The sequence below is a fragment of the Marmota monax genome, unplaced genomic scaffold (genome assembly GCF_021218885.2).
Source record: "Marmota monax isolate L192 unplaced genomic scaffold, Marmota_monax_Labrador192_F-V1.1 WCK01_AAM20220418_F8-fsc00009, whole genome shotgun sequence".
NCBI lineage: Eukaryota > Metazoa > Chordata > Mammalia > Rodentia > Sciuridae > Marmota > Marmota monax.
Genome location: NW_026694710.1, coordinates 24364920 through 24379590, shown reverse-complemented (window position 1 = coordinate 24379590; position 14671 = coordinate 24364920). Strand labels below are relative to the sequence as shown.

Genomic DNA, 14671 nt, shown 5'->3' with positions numbered 1-14671 from the left:
GGCAGGCCGGGCTGTCTGGACGCCTGCTGAGGGAAACAGCGTGCTGAGCGCCAGGCTCTCGGTGACCTGTGCTGCTGTGACAGCTTCAGAGCTCGTTAAACAACACTGTTCTCCGTTCCCCGGGCTGAAGTGGAGGGTGGACAGGGCCGCTCCCTGGGGGGATCTGGGCAGGGTCCACCTCTGGTGGCACCTGCAGCCCACTCCTGGAGTTCTTCAGGTCGAGGCCCCTCCCACCTCTTCAAAGCCAGCTGGGTGGCCATGTCACCCCCCTCCCCTCAAGTCTCCCCTGGGCTCTTTCTTAGGACCCCTGGGATGACATTCAGTGCCCATCTGGACGACCCAGCTCTTGCCCCTTCACAGGCCCTCGGTGTAGTCCCTCTGCGCAGTCCCTGCTAAAGATCAGGACCCAAGTATCGTTGGGGCCATGATTCAGTCCATCACACCAGGTGACACTAACTGTCCGCAAGAGGAAACTGATCGCCCGTAACAACCTCACCCCAGGGACGAGGTCCCCGTGGGACCCAGGTGCTGCCCTGCTGCTGTCCTCTGGAGGGCGTCCTTCTCCGAGCAGCCTTTCCAGGCGGTGGCAGCCCTGGGATCCAAGCCCCGTGGCTGGCACTTGCAGAGTGAAGAGCTTTCCTCCACTGTCCTCGTATAAATTCAGGGAAACCAATGGGCTCAGTTTGTCATGTGTGTCCCAGAACCTGTCACCGAGGCCAGGTTGGAGTTTTCTGGACTCTTTGCCTAACTGTGGGATCCTGGGATCCAGATAGGCTGGGACGCAGGTGGGCCCCCTGGTCCGTAGACCCAGCAGGATTCCCACTGACTAGAGAGGGGCCTTCCTGGGGGGGTGCTCCCGAGGACCAGGAGGAGCCAGTGGGGCACACACAGGTGCCCAGAGACGAGTCCTGAGACTCATGTAGGTCTTTTACATCCAGTATAAGATTTTACGTCCAGTGGGTGTGCGGGGCGAGCCGTTGCCCTGAGCCCAAGGGGCTGGGGTCTGGAGAGAGCACTGTGCCCACTTGATTCCCTAGACCTTTCTGACCAGCTCAGCGGCTGGCCTGGGAAAGAGCCCGGTTGTTTCGTGGCCAGGGCTGTCAGGTCCCGGTGCCAGCTTCTCAGTGTGAAGAGTTGTGCGGTGGGGACCCTGATCCTCACGGCAGCTTCGCGAACCAAATCCACCAGACATTGTCCAAGGAACAAGAGACCTTAATTTTATCTAGCGCCCCATCCCACATCTTTTTTATTTTTTCTCAATTTAAAATTTTTCCCTACCTGTTTTTTGAAATTCTGTAGGTTTAAAACATACTATTAAAGACCTTGCTGTCAACACAGTGAGAATGACTCAAAATGGGTGTGTCTGCAGGCACACTGCAGTTGTGCTTGGACAGAGATGGATGTTAAAGGAAGCGCAGCTGCACAGTCTGGGTCATCGTGAAAGTATAGATTCCTGCCAGGCGTGGTGGGCACTCCTGTAGTGCCCGCTACTTGGGAGGCTGAGGCAGAAGGATCATTTGCGTCAGCCTGGGCAGCACAGTGAGACTTGTCTCCACACTGCCTAGTCAGTCAGTCTGTCTGTCTGTCTACCTGCCCATCTAGATAAATTTCTAACTTCAAGCATGTGACCTGTGGTGGCTCATTGGCTCCCAGGGCAGCCCCGCCCCATGGGTGTCTTAACCTCATCCCTGGTGAGAAGGACCAAGCTCAGAGAACTTTGCTCCCCTGGCCAGAGCCCACGGCCCACTAGCAGCCAAGCGGCACCTGCTCAGCAGGACTCCTGAACCCAGCGCGGGTGATTTAAGAGACATTTCTATACATACAATGCTCATGAACTTTCAAAATATTTCAATGTAGAGCAGATTCTCGCAGGAGTCATCTTGTGTTGGTTGGCTCAGCCAGTGCTTGTGTCCGGCCTGTGCCTGTCCTCCTTATGATGGCCACCAGAGCTTGTGCTGCAGTAGGTGGAGGCTCTGGGGTCCACTAACGCAGGAGTTAACTCCTCTTCAGAGTTTACATCTTGGTCTATTTTTGCATTGCTGCAATCAAGTGCCTGAGGTTGGGTACTTGGATCAAGAAGTTTATTTAGCTCACGGTTTTGGAGGCTCAAAGTCCAAAAGGGGACAGCCCATCTGGTGGGCTTCTGATGAGGGCTTTTAGGCTACACAGCACAGCTGATGTGATGGCCTGGCAGGGGTGTGTTTGACAAAGTTTCATAGCAAAACAGAAAGCAAGAGACCAGAGGGGCTGGGCTCCTTTTATAAGGAGTGACTGGCTCTGGCAGAAGTAATCCACTCCTGGGAGACCTCACCTGCTCCTCGAGACCAGCACTGGTCCCTTCTGAGGAGGTCATGACCCGGTCGCCCCCACCTCGGCCTCACCTTTTAAAGGTCCCACCACCTTTCAGTGCTGGGGGCCATGTTTCTAGCACATGAGCCTTTGGGGGCAAACCACAGTAACCATAGCAGTTAAGGAAAACAGAGAGGCTAGGTGACTTGCCCAAGGGCTCACAGCTGAAGAGTGGCAGAGCCAGGACTGGAACCCAGGACTATCTCATCTCATGGTGAGAATCACCCAGGGAGTGTCCATAGTCCAGTGGTTCTGATTTGTGGCCAGGGCCCGGGAATGTACACTGCTGCACAGGGTCCAGGTAAGGAGACCACGCTCAGAAACACCCCTCCCAAGCCCTCGGCTTCCCGTGAGCCTGCCCCACTTTCCTGGCAAAGAGCGCGAGTCACCTGTCTATCCCCTCTTCCATCCACTCACTCATGAGCACAGCCCCTCACCCAGCGTCCCTTTCCGAGTGCCCTCCACACACCGTGAGGTCCGTCTCAGAGTTTAACTGCTGTGTTTACTGCCTTTCGCTCCTGTCCTGCTATGCTTGGCTGTCTTTCATAGAAGTCCCACTTGGAATGAAACCCAACAGGAACACCGACGTCCCCAGCCCAGTCCTGACCTCGGCAGCCTCCCCAGGGCTGTGGACTCATTCCTTATTTGCCTTCGCACCTTCCTGGCCCAAGAGGAACCTCTTTAAAAGAGAGTCTGCTGTAACGCCCCACCTGGTGAGTAACGAGGCAGCACCTCCTCACGAATGTCAGCAGGTGGAAGGACCCTTCTGAGCATGTCAGCAGGTGGAAGGACCCTTCTGAGCTGGCCGTGAACAGCACGTCATAGGCTTTTGTTCCTCCAACCAGCTGCTCCCTCTCTCTCCCTAAATGTGACGTCACTGGGACCGCCCAGTTACCTCTCCCCAGTGCTCTTCCTGTGCACAACAGAGGATTTACACAAGGAGGAGGTTTGCACCTGCTCTGTGGGTGGCTGCAGCCGCGGAAGTAATCCCTCTACCCGCCTTTAAAAAGTCTACCATCGCGTGTTTTTATTAAGTACGTGTAGCATGGGATAGTCTTCACTTTTAAATAATTTCTTTCTTTTAGTATGGAGATATTTCAAGACAAGTTCAAGGGACTTCCGAGAATGGAGTAATTTTTCAGAAATGTGCGCTGGTGAGTCTCCACGAATGACTTATGCTTGATTTGGACTTTTCCCAGGTCACTTAGTAGAGTCGGCCCACGGGCTGTAAATCGTGGGCTTTTCTGCTCTTGTCTGGACCCACGGTGATGCTGTAGACAGCAGGGGTTTGATCTCTAGATGGCAGTGCTGAGACTGAGGGTGGGTGGGAACACTTAAATTTTTGTTAATAAAAATAACAGTGATCAGGGGCTGGGGCTAGGGCTCAGTGGAAGCGCACTTGCCTGGCGTGTGGGAGGCACTGGGTTCGATTCTCAGTACCGCATAAAAATAAATAAAATAAAGGTCTGTCAAGAACTAAAAAAAAAAAACAGTGATCATTTAGAATAGGGAAGAAAGGGTTATATATTTATATTCAGATTACAAAAATATGGTTCTTGAGAGTTTCAAAAATTTGCTTACTGTTTTAGGTCTTCCATCTTACTAACCCCGTGAGACAGTTTTTCATCTGAGTTGGGCCCCAGGAGCACCCTCAGCTCAGGGATTGCGGAAGGGCTCAGAAGGCAGTGGAGCCCTGCTGCTCCCAGATGTGGTGTATTGCAGAGAAAGCAATGAGGCGAATGGGGAGCCCTGGAAGACCAGGCAGGTGCTTCTGGTGTCCTTGTGCAGTGGCGTGGTGTGGCCCAGTCACCCGGTCCTCCCAGCACCGTGTGTGGCAACATCTACAGAGTCTGGCCAAGAGCAAGGCTCACTGGAGACCAGCTTCCAGAGTTTTCCTCAGGGCTCAGTCAGGCATGGGCCCCTGCAAGACTGACCTCTATGCTCAGTCCTCTGCCCCCTGGAGGCCACACTGCCACTGTGTGGCCCATGGCACCCACCATTGTTGACCTCGATGAGCAGGTGTGGTCCCGGGCCCCAGGTGTAAAACCTCCTTATCAGGCAGGATATTCCAGGAGCCTGAGAGGTTATCTCCCAGAAGCAGGTCAAAGGCGAGCCCTCTGGAACATGCAGGGTTTGGACAGCCCAGGCCTGCGGGGCTCCTGCTCACTCCACTGCCCTCACGGGGCCCTCAGCCACCTGGCTGACCTTCCTGGGTGCAATCAGTGCAGTGTGTTCTCACATTCCTTCTAGAGGTGTTTTCTAACATGCACAGGTGGTTGTGTGTGTGTGTGTGTGTGTGTGAGAGCCTGTGTGCATGCAGGTACACATTCGTGGTGGAATACTATACCCACGTTTCTGAACCTTGTTTGTCACTCAGCTCGGGACATACATTGCTTCCTTCTCTTCAGCTCCCGCATCTATTTCAGCAGGGCTGGGCAGAGGGGGTACAGGGTGGTGGGAGATAAGGCTAGAGGGCAGCAGGGCACAGTTGTCGAGTCCACCAGCCACATGGGTCATGGACATATCCTACAGCAGGCAGAACATGGATGGAGAAGACCGACCAGGATGCAGATGACCAGCTCAGGTCTTTCCTGGGGGACCAAATAGCCATTTGGCCTGGGCTCTGAGCTGGGGATGCATCTTTAGAATAACTCAGTACAAAGAGCTGTTGCTTGCTCTTTTGAGTCTCTCTCTCCAGCCTGACCTTGGGGTAGTTTTCCTTCCAGAACACTTAGCAGGATGATTTCACTGCACTTCAGGGTCCCAACTTCTTTGCAGTTGTCTCTGGGCCAAAGCTTGACAGTGTGGGTCAACATCCTCTGGGGCTTGGAAACCAGAGGAGCCTGGTAAATTCTCAGGACCCCCGTGAGACCTGACGTGCAGAGGTCAGGCTGGTCTTGCAGCCATGGGCCCTCCCTTCCTCTCCTCCTATCCCAGGTGTCGGGGCAGAGTGAATCACAGACAGTGCTCATTCACCTGTTCGTGAACAACACCAAGACGCCCTGGTCAGCCAACCTCTCAGAACTGCTCGTGCTGGATGACATCACAGGCCTCACCCTCAGGGAGTCGGTCGGGAACAAGACCCAGGATGGATTCCAGGCTTTCAGAAAGAAGTTTCTGCAAGGTGATGGCAGAATCCTGTGTTGTTGTTTTTTTAAATACAGATTCAATTTTAATTGTGAAAAATTTCAGCCAGACATGTTCTGAGTGATAGAGTCCAATGACTCTGGTGCCCCCATCACCTGATGACCAAAATTGCCATCACTCAGAAAGGCAGAGAGTTTGTGTGCACTGGGCAAGGTGGGAGGATGTTGACGTTGGCCTCGGAAGCACGTTCATGAGATGTCCAGGTCGCTCCAGTGTGTTCACGGTGTTTGGGCATGTGCCTCTGGGAAGCTGCTGAATGGCTGTTTTGCTTGGGGTGCTGCCGTCTGGGCTGGCTGTCAGGGGCCCGTTGCTGAGGGAGCTGGCATTGATTGATGAAGCAGGTTCTTTTTTCTGGTACTAGAGATTGAACTCAAAGGCACTCAACCACTGAGCCACATCTCCAGCCCTTTTTGTATTTTATTTAGAGACAGGTCTCACTGAGTTGCTTAGCGCCTCGCTCTTGCTGAGGCTGACTTTGAACTTGCAATCCTCTTGCCTCAGCCTCTAAGCTGCAGGGATTACAGGCATGCACCACCGTACCCAGTTCTTTTTTTGTAAAATATTTTTTTTAGTTGTCAATGGACCTTTATTTATTTATTTATATGCAGTGCTGAGAATCGAACCCAGTGCCTCACACATGCAAGGCAAGCACTCTACCATTGAGCTACAACCCCAGCCCACCCAGAATCTTTCTTAATACAATCTTGTTGACAGAATCTACTAGTGGAGCTGATTCAAAAGTTGTGACCTCTTTGCTGGCTCTGGTTTCCGTGATGTCCTAAAAGTGACCCCTAGGGTTTCCATCCTTCAATGATATAAAAACAAGTCCCCCAGTTCTTAAGCTCCACTAGCAGAGCACAGACAGCTCTGGGTTTGCTCCATTGAGCCCCACGTCGACTTGAGATCCCCACGTTTCTCAGGCGTCCTTGTGGACTGAGTGGAGGAGATCCTGTGGCTTGGACTCCGCCTGCTAAGGGGAAGGTGCGGGCTCCTGCAGAGCCCTCCCCAGCCCACTGCACCTCCGGCCCTGTCTTCCGTTTCCCCTTGTCTTTCCTCGTCCACGCTCTGCCAGACAAACCTGCCACCGACTCCAGCTCCCACACCTGCCCAGGCTTCCCACCTGAGAGCTCTCCTGTTCTGACTCTGAATGCACACGTCTCCTCTATCCTTTGGGGCTTGGTCCTGGGGTGACCTTTTCCAGGAAGTATGACCTGATCCCCTACTCCAAAGGCATCCTCCTGCCCCCAGACCCTGCAAGGACCCACCTGTCCCTCCCTTCACTGCTGGGAGCCCTGGCCACTGCAAGCCCTTTCCTCACCCGAGTCCATCTCACTCTGCTCTGGGGATGCCTCCTGCCCATCTCCTCATCCTTGCACTGAGCAGGACACGAGGTCAAGGTCATAGTGAGGATGAGGAAGCTAATCCCTGAAAAACTCCGGGATGGCCGGGCCGCGGGGGTGCGCCTGGTGTTGGTGGGCATCTCGTGGCTGTTTTTGTTCTTGTTAGGTTCTTCTTGTGGCTCTGAAGCCCATGTCCAGACTCTGCCCAGCACCCTGCATTCCCTCCGGTCAGCATGTTGATAGTGCTTACTGTGAAGTCTGCTGTGCCAGGGGAGGTGGCACTGATTTTCAACTTCGGGGACAGGCAACTTTGTTTTTCTCAAAGAATAATTAGATGACGATAAAATCAAATGACCAGCAGACTTGAGTCCTCTGATACTCTGACCTCATGACGATGATGCTGAGTAGTGGTAGTATTTGCTGCTTTTCTTTTATGAAAGCCAGCATCATTTAGGGACAAGACAGTGTCCACTCTTCATTCCTACGCAGATCAGTCTCAGTTTCTTCTCAAGGTTGCAGAAAATAACCTGTTCCCTAGCCATCGGCCTCGGGGGACTTGGGGATGAGCCAGGCCAAGGTCTGGGAGTGCATGGAGAGTATGACCTGGCTGTGCCAGGCGGGGTCAGGCCAGGACAGCCGTTTCTGGACAACAATCGTGGTGGTCTTCTCCCTTTATCACCTGTCTTCAGAGTCTTGGCTTCATCCTTATGTAAAAGTAAAATGAACCTGTTGAAGATTTTAAAAACAACAAAATCCCGTGGTTCCTAGGATCAGTGCTCATTTCCTCCTTTTTTACACTGTTTTGAGGTCGCCAGGAACTGGGAAGTAAGCACACTGTGTTAGGGTCAAGCTCCAGTCCTGTTGGGGATGAAGGCAAAGTCGGAGGGTAGGCTTAGGTGGGAAGAGTGCCCCTCGGTGTGGAGGAGCCCGGGTCCCTCCTGAGGGCAGAAGGCTGCCTCCAGTGGGTGGGGACTGCACTCCCATGCTCACGGGAAAGATGAGGTGCAGCACGAGGGAGAAAGGGGTGCCGGCCGTGTTGTGGGTGGAGTGTACCGGCTCATGGCTGGGAGTCCAGGAGCAAGTGAGGCTAGCCCATGCCCACGACCACTACCAGACAGCCCCACCCCGGGTGCGTGGAGCCCACAGATCCAGTGCGCTGTGTGGGGGGCGTGGGGGGTGGTGTCTGCGAGGGGCGTGGCCGGCTATGGGCGTGGCCTGGTGGGCGTGGCCACCTAGGGGGCGTGGCCGGCGCCTCCCTGATGCCGGCTTTCTCTCTCCTCGCAGTTGGAGACTCCTACTGGGTGACCTACACGGCCTCGCTGGACTCGGAAGCAGTGGGGACGGGAGAGAGGCTGACCCTTCCTGCCCAGCTCACCTTTCAGAGCTCCTCACCGGTATCTCCTCTGTTACTTGGCTTTCTGTCTTGTCACTGGTGGGAGGTTTTAGGAACATTGACACGAAGGGCACAGATCAGTAGTGCCTGCCTGCCTACTCTCAGTGGCACCTCACCCAGGGCAGTGGCTTGTGGTCAGTAACCTCCTGTCACCTGGAGCAGTCACGTAGTGCCTCACCCAGGGTCACCCTAAGGGTGTGCCGTCAGTGGTATGCAGCTTGAACTACTCTTGACTCTTCACATTGTGGGCACTTCCCCAGTGGGTGCCCTCATTGTGAGTCTGCCAGAACCCAGCACACCAACCGGGTGGCTTCCAGAGAAAAGCACCACATCGATGCAGGTCCTGGAGGCCGCGGGCTTGAGAACAGGAGCTGGTGGGTGGCTCCTCCTGAGGCCTCGCTTCCAGGTTGCAGAGGGCTTCCTCCCCGTGTCCTCACCTGGTGGTTGTCCTTCTGTGTATGTCTGTCCTGATCTCCTCCTCTTAGGAGGATACCAGGCCACCCTAAAGGTGGCCCACAGTCCACCCTAATGACTTCATTTTACTTTGAAGCCCCTGTCACATTCTGAGTCACATCCTGAGGCACTAAGGCTTGGGACCTCTGCATCTGCATTTTCAGGGCATGATTCAGCCCATAACACCATTATCCTTGGTCTCTCCTTTGCTCACTTCCCATTTTGTGGATCCACTTGTGCAGTGAACACCCTGGTTGGAGGTCCTGGGCAACAGTGTGCACCCTGGTACAAGATGGAGGAGGCATAGCTTTGCTCTCAGGGAGCTTAGGATGCTTTGGCTCCTTCTGCCATTTTATTGTGATTTTAGTCCCTGGATAAAGTCCCTTTTCATAGATGTGGAAATGTGCTTTAGAGGCTATTGTGACGGCCCCAGGTCACATGATAGAAGCAGAGTGGGGGGGGGGGGGGGGGGGGCCTGCAGCCACTGGCAACTTCCGGGAGTTCCTTCATCCCTGAGGCCACAGAGCCTGAGCAGCATTTCTGCTGCAACAGGAAAAGGGGAAAAAAAAAAAGCTGCAGGTAAAATTGGACAAGATGAAAGATGCTGGAGGATAAAGACCAGAAGCGAGAAAACCGTGAGGCTGTCGGAACAGAGCCATCCGTCAGGAAGTAATTAGGTACAAAGTCAAAAAATAGGACACAGAGAGATAAGAAATAAGGCTCAGACGGCCCAGAAGGAATGCCATCGATAGTTTCAGAGGACGGGAACAACTCAGCTAACATAAAAATTTAAGACAAAAGAGTCAGACACTCAAAATGACACTGGACTCTTCCATGTCCTCTGGCAGGAAAATCAGGACCTCAAGCCAGGGCCGCAGTGTAGCCTTAGGCTTCCAGTGCACCTGGCATGGGGCTTGGGCAGCAGAGGTGCGGGTCCTGAGCCTGAGTGACTGTCCCTGCCCTGCCACACCCTGCTGTGGTCCTGTCTGTACTGCTTGTCCTTGTCTGTGATGGTCACTCTGCCCCTTGTCTCCTGCTTCTACTAGCATGTCAGCTCCATGAGCCCAGGGACTCATCTGTCCTGATCTTAGCTGTGTCCAGTGCCAGAAAGAACCCTACACAGAGCAGGCGAATGAACAGATCAATGAGCTAATGAATCTTGGGCATTTTTTTAAACTTCCCTGAGCCTCAGGTTTTTCATCTGTAGGAGGAAATCATTGTATCAATGTCTGCAGTCTTTGTGTGCGTGTGTGTGTGTGTGTGTGTGTGTGGGTTGCAGGTTCCTCCCTTTGTGAGCCTTTAAGGCACTCTAGGCAGTTCTGTGGACAGTCAGGGCAGAAAGCACACCTACCTGCCCGCCAGAAGATTCCAGAGTTCCGAGCTTCACGAGCTGAGTTCCGGGCTCCCTCCTGCTGCTGTCTTGAGCTCTTAGCCTCAGACCTGCCCTGGAAGTGCAGTGTAGAAGGTGCTTGGTCAGTGTTTGTTGAGTGAATAGTGCTGGAAGTCGGCAAGGTCCCCATCCCTTGTTCTCAGCTTGTTTCACTGGGTGGACTTGAGAGTCTGGGTGACTCCTGGGCTTTCCTATATGCTATGGAGTGTCAGTGTGTCTTTAGGACTGAAAATGATCAGACCCTGAGTCTGAGTGAGACTTATGTGAGCTCCACATGAGTGGTCGCTCTGCCTGTCCAGCACTACCTCCCGTGCCTCGGGGCTGCAGCCACTGTGCCAGCTGCGTGCTCACCCATACTCAGACACTCAGTGGGACTTCACCAGGCTTCAGTTTCTTCATCTGAAAAATGAGAGCAGTGGGAAGATTCCCCAAGTCTCATCTAGTTCCGCCACTTTAGAATCATCTGGGAGTAACAGAGGAGAGAATGAAAATAATCTCCACTTCCTGAGAGCCTGCTGGGTGCCAGGCATGTGTGACCCTCAGAGCAAGAGGGAGAAGCATCAGAAATGCTTTGCAATTGGGTCCAGAAATGCTTTGTCAAACGTACACACTTGCACATGGGTGCTTACACACACACACACACACACACACACAAACACACACCCCAAATCCAAGTGGGTTAGGTCACTCACTGATCCTAGATGAAGGCAGATCAGGAAGGAGAAAGTCAGGACAGTGTGTCATGTACACTTCATGGCCACTTTGTAAGTCCATCGCTGCAGTCCCCTGGCCCATGTCTTCTGACTTGTGCTAAGGTTCAAAACATCTTTTCCAGCCTTGAGTTTACGTGGTAAGCCAGGGGTTAGGGTCTGAATCCGAGCTCCACGGCACACGGACACTCCTGTTTGCCTAGACTGGAGGCAGGGGTGCTGTGGGGGACGAGAGCAGGGCAGAGAGCCCCCAGGTGTGGCCTTCCAAATTTAGCCTTAGCTGTCCAGCTCAGGGGACCTGAAACCCACAGAGCATCATAAATATGCCAGAGCAGCGGCCGCTCAAGCAGAAAGGGCAGGGCGATTGCCCTCTGGTTGTCACTTCTTTTAAGACTCATATTTAAATTTTTTTCTAAGCCCCTAGAAAATGAGCCATGGTAGTTGGTTTCTTTCAAAGCCTCTGACAGGTTGCCTGCCGCCCGAGCTGGACCTGGCATGCTGCGTGCCTCCTGGGCTGTTGTCACAGTGGGGGCCCATGGGCCAGGGGGTTTTCTGCCTTGGAGCACAGGTCAGGTTAGAGAGTAGTGTCCCTGATGACCGCTGCACATTGCGCATGGCTCACGGGACTTCAATCTCCAGGCCCAAGGTGACGTGCCGGGATACCACAGGGGAGCACTTCTCATCCCCGAACCCCAAATCCAAAATGCTGACAAACTGGTTGAGCACCCACGTGACACCGCACATGCGGAATTCCATACCTGACCTCAGGGCATGGGATCTGGTCAAAATGCAGTTGCACTTTGTGTTGTATAGAGTTTCTCTCCGGTGTGTGGGGAAGGCGTCTGCGGAACTTAACTGGAGTTTGTATTTAGTCCTGGGTCTCAGCCCCAAGAGGGTTCTTTATGAACATGCAGATATTCCTAATATGAAAACACTCTGAAATACTTCTCACTCAAGCACTTCGAATCAGGGACGCTCACCCTGTCTTCCCACCATCGCTCTCTCCACTCCCCCCATCTCCCCACCCAGCCCGGCTGGGCTATGCCTCGCCCCCGCTGGGCATGGAGCTGTGCTCTGGCCTGTGCCCTTCCAGCTGTGGGGGGTCCTGCCTCCACCCCGCAGGCCTGTCCTGTGGTGGGTTTTCTTGGGCACCCCACGGCTGCAGAGGGTGTGGGAACACTCACCCTTCATGGGTCTGGTGTCTTCTCAACAGAGGGACATTGAAGCCATTAGGTGGGTCCACAGGGTGGTCACAGTGAGAGGTGACCCTAGGCAGAGAGTGGATGGTCTCCCCTGGACACACAGCTGGCAGCTGTGGGCCCACCCCTTTCCGGGAGGCCTGACCCCCACCTGTGTTTCCCACACACCATGCCGCGGGCTCTCCTGGGTCTTAGGAACCTGCTGCTGTGTATGCGCTTGAGCGTTTGGTGGAGAAAGCAGGATCCAAAATCACAGACTTCCCGGCAAGGGATTGCAGGACCCCGCGGGCTCCTCCTTGCCCAGCTGTTGCCTGGATGCCTGGTGGGCTGAACGTGACACCAATGCTACCCTGCGGACCAGACTCCGGGAGCAGTGACCAGAGTGTTTTTTTTTTTTTTTTTCTTTTCCAGAACAGGACACAGCTGAAAGCCCTTCTTACCATAACAGCAGAAGAGAAGGTAACGGTAAGCGACACGTGACCCATGTCCCTCACAGCCACGGTGTTGGCCTCTGGCCTATCCCGGGAGCCAGGGGAGGAACCAGCCACGGGCCTCAACAGCTCAGATTGGGTGGAGGCTGGGGACTGTGTGGTGTTGCAGCTCCTCCGAGTGGCCATGGCTGTCTGGCTGGCCTCCCCAGGTGTCACCCCATGGGGCAGCCGCCATCTGGACAGACCAAAGTGCCACCTGTCCCCCTGTGCTGCCCCTAATCCTGGCCTCACGTTGCCACCAGCTGCTGGTGACTTCCCGCATCGTCCCAGAGTCCTGTGGTTGGCAGCTGGCTCCTGCCTCTGCTGATCACCACCCTCACTGACCCGTTTCCGTTCATCATTTTGGTGGCTCCCGGGGTGCACATCCACATGTCCATCGAGCACTGTGTCCTGAAGCGTGTCAGAGCTCTCCAGAGGGAAAAAACGGACGGACGTGTGTAGGTGTTACAGGAGGGGATTCGTTAGAGAGCTTGACTAGGGATCTTGGAGGCAGAGAAACCCCACGGCAGCCCGTCAGCAAGCGGAGACCCTGGCGTGCCGGTAGCGTGACACGGTCCAGATCTGAAGGGTCAGGACCAAGGAAACCCATGGTGTGCGTCTCAGTCCAAGGCCCCAAGTCCCAGCACCCGGAGCTGCTGGTCCTGTCAGTCCAGGCCCAGAGAGCCCAGAGTTCTGACGTCCAGGAGAAGAGGGGTGTGTGTGTGTGCCCCCCGTATTCTTTCTCTGTCTGGGACGCAGGAGGTTGGATGGTGCCCGCCCTCACTGAGGGTGGGTCTTCCCTCCTGGGTCCACTCAGAGCTGCCCCCAGTCACCCTCACAGTCGCATTCCGAAACAGTGCTGTCCTGAGTGTCCTTATCCCACCGAGGTCACCTAGCTGACCCCCTACCCTCTCCAGGAGCACTTCCTGAGTGCCTGCTGGTGCCAGCTGTCCTAAGCAACTGACAGACTCCGACTCCTGTCATCTTCACCACCATCTTGGGAGATGAGTTCTGGCTTGAAATCACCCCATTGCCCAGCCAGGGAAACTCGGGTCGAGTGATTGCCCAGGGTCCCACGGTTGGAGCGTTGTGGTCCCCAGGCCACCTCCAGGCCTGACGCTCTCTCGTGGGATTCGCAGGACTTACGGAGTCATACAGGGCTACAGGTGATTCCAGGGAAGGACCCAAACCAAGAGGAGCAGAGGGGAGAGACGGCGGGGGAGGAGCAAACCAGCCACAAGCCACCAAGACCACCGCACAGGGGCGGCTCGGGGTGCGCCAAACCCTCGGCCAGTGCTGTGGTAGCACGTGGGGCGTGGCATCCACTAGGAAAGCTTGAGGGTCCTGCTGACAGGGTGTCGGGGGCTGGCCACGTGGGCATCTTTTGCCTGGCAAGTACCAGGATTCCAGGCTCCTGCAGGAAAACAGGGTTGGACACAAACCCCCTTGTTTGTGGGGCATTTGAGAGCAGAGCCACGCTCACCAGTGAGTGGTGGGAGGCCATGTCCCCAGAGGCCAGGACCCCACCAGCCCAAGTCCCCAGAGGTCAGCCAAGGCCCAGCCTCTCAGGCAGCCCTTTGAGGCTAGCAGTGTTGGATATTTAACCCTTCTGCATGGCCAGTGGGTGGAGGTCAGCAGTCAAAGCCAGGCAGGGTCACCAGGCAGCAGGCCACATCACCTGCTAGTGAGCTGGAGCCCTGTGCAGACGAGATGGAGAGTGACGAGCCCACAGTCTAGTGGGCCTCGGGACACTGGTGACCATTTCTCCTTGTTGGCTGTGAGCTCCTGTGTCCCCAGTGCCTTACCTTGCAGGTGGCATTGAATAGGTCAGCATCCCTTGATTGAGCTGACTGTCACCAGTGGTGGTCACCGCTCCAGGGAGAGGGCTGGCTGCTGCGTGGCTGCATCCACTTCACGGCTGTCCTTGCTTCGTGCCCAGCCCTCTGGGAGGATGGCGCTGAGCCCTCCCAGGGCCTAGGGCTGCCTTTCTGGGGAAGCAGGAGCAGTGCCCCTCTGGGGTGCAGCCTGCCCTGCCCAGGTGCCCACGGGCTGGGGGCCACGTTCAAGCAGCACCCTATTGATGTGAGGAATACAGAGATGGCACCCTGCATTGCTGTGGGCACAGCGGGCGCTCAGACCAGAAGGCCTGGCCTCGAGTCCCCGTCCCTCCACTGACTGTGGTCTTGGGAGGATCGCTTACCTCTCTGGCCCTCTGGCTCC

General features: G+C 55.1%; 1 protein-coding gene and 1 long non-coding RNA gene across 8 annotated transcripts in view; one reads left to right on the top strand and one right to left on the bottom strand.

The window, feature by feature from the left end:
- Positions 1 to 14671, top strand: part of Evc2 (EvC ciliary complex subunit 2) — a 97820-nt gene that overhangs the window by 9813 nt on the left and 73336 nt on the right. For 5 of the 6 annotated variants that reach the window (XM_058572416.1, XM_058572418.1, XM_046423478.2 and 2 more), the window contains exons 3-7: positions 2899 to 3062; positions 3435 to 3503; positions 5287 to 5473; positions 8121 to 8230; positions 12393 to 12446. In XM_058572416.1, coding sequence (XP_058428399.1) covers positions 2913 to 3062; positions 3435 to 3503; positions 5287 to 5473; positions 8121 to 8230; positions 12393 to 12446 — 570 coding nt within the window. In that variant the 5' untranslated portion in view covers positions 2899 to 2912. The remainder of the gene's footprint in view (positions 1 to 2898; positions 3063 to 3434; positions 3504 to 5286; positions 5474 to 8120; positions 8231 to 12392; positions 12447 to 14671) is intronic. The other variant, XM_058572415.1, reaches the window with a different exon arrangement.
- Positions 5395 to 14607, bottom strand: LOC124078612 (uncharacterized). Of its 2 annotated transcripts, XR_006846960.2 has the most exons (6): positions 14257 to 14607; positions 11967 to 13865; positions 10765 to 11702; positions 10424 to 10535; positions 10034 to 10127; positions 5395 to 7540 (listed from the first exon to the last, which is right to left on the bottom strand). It is a non-coding gene; the product is annotated as an uncharacterized LOC124078612 (long non-coding RNA). The 2 variants fall into 2 exon arrangements; XR_009224815.1 differs by having other exon boundaries at positions 10034 to 10535.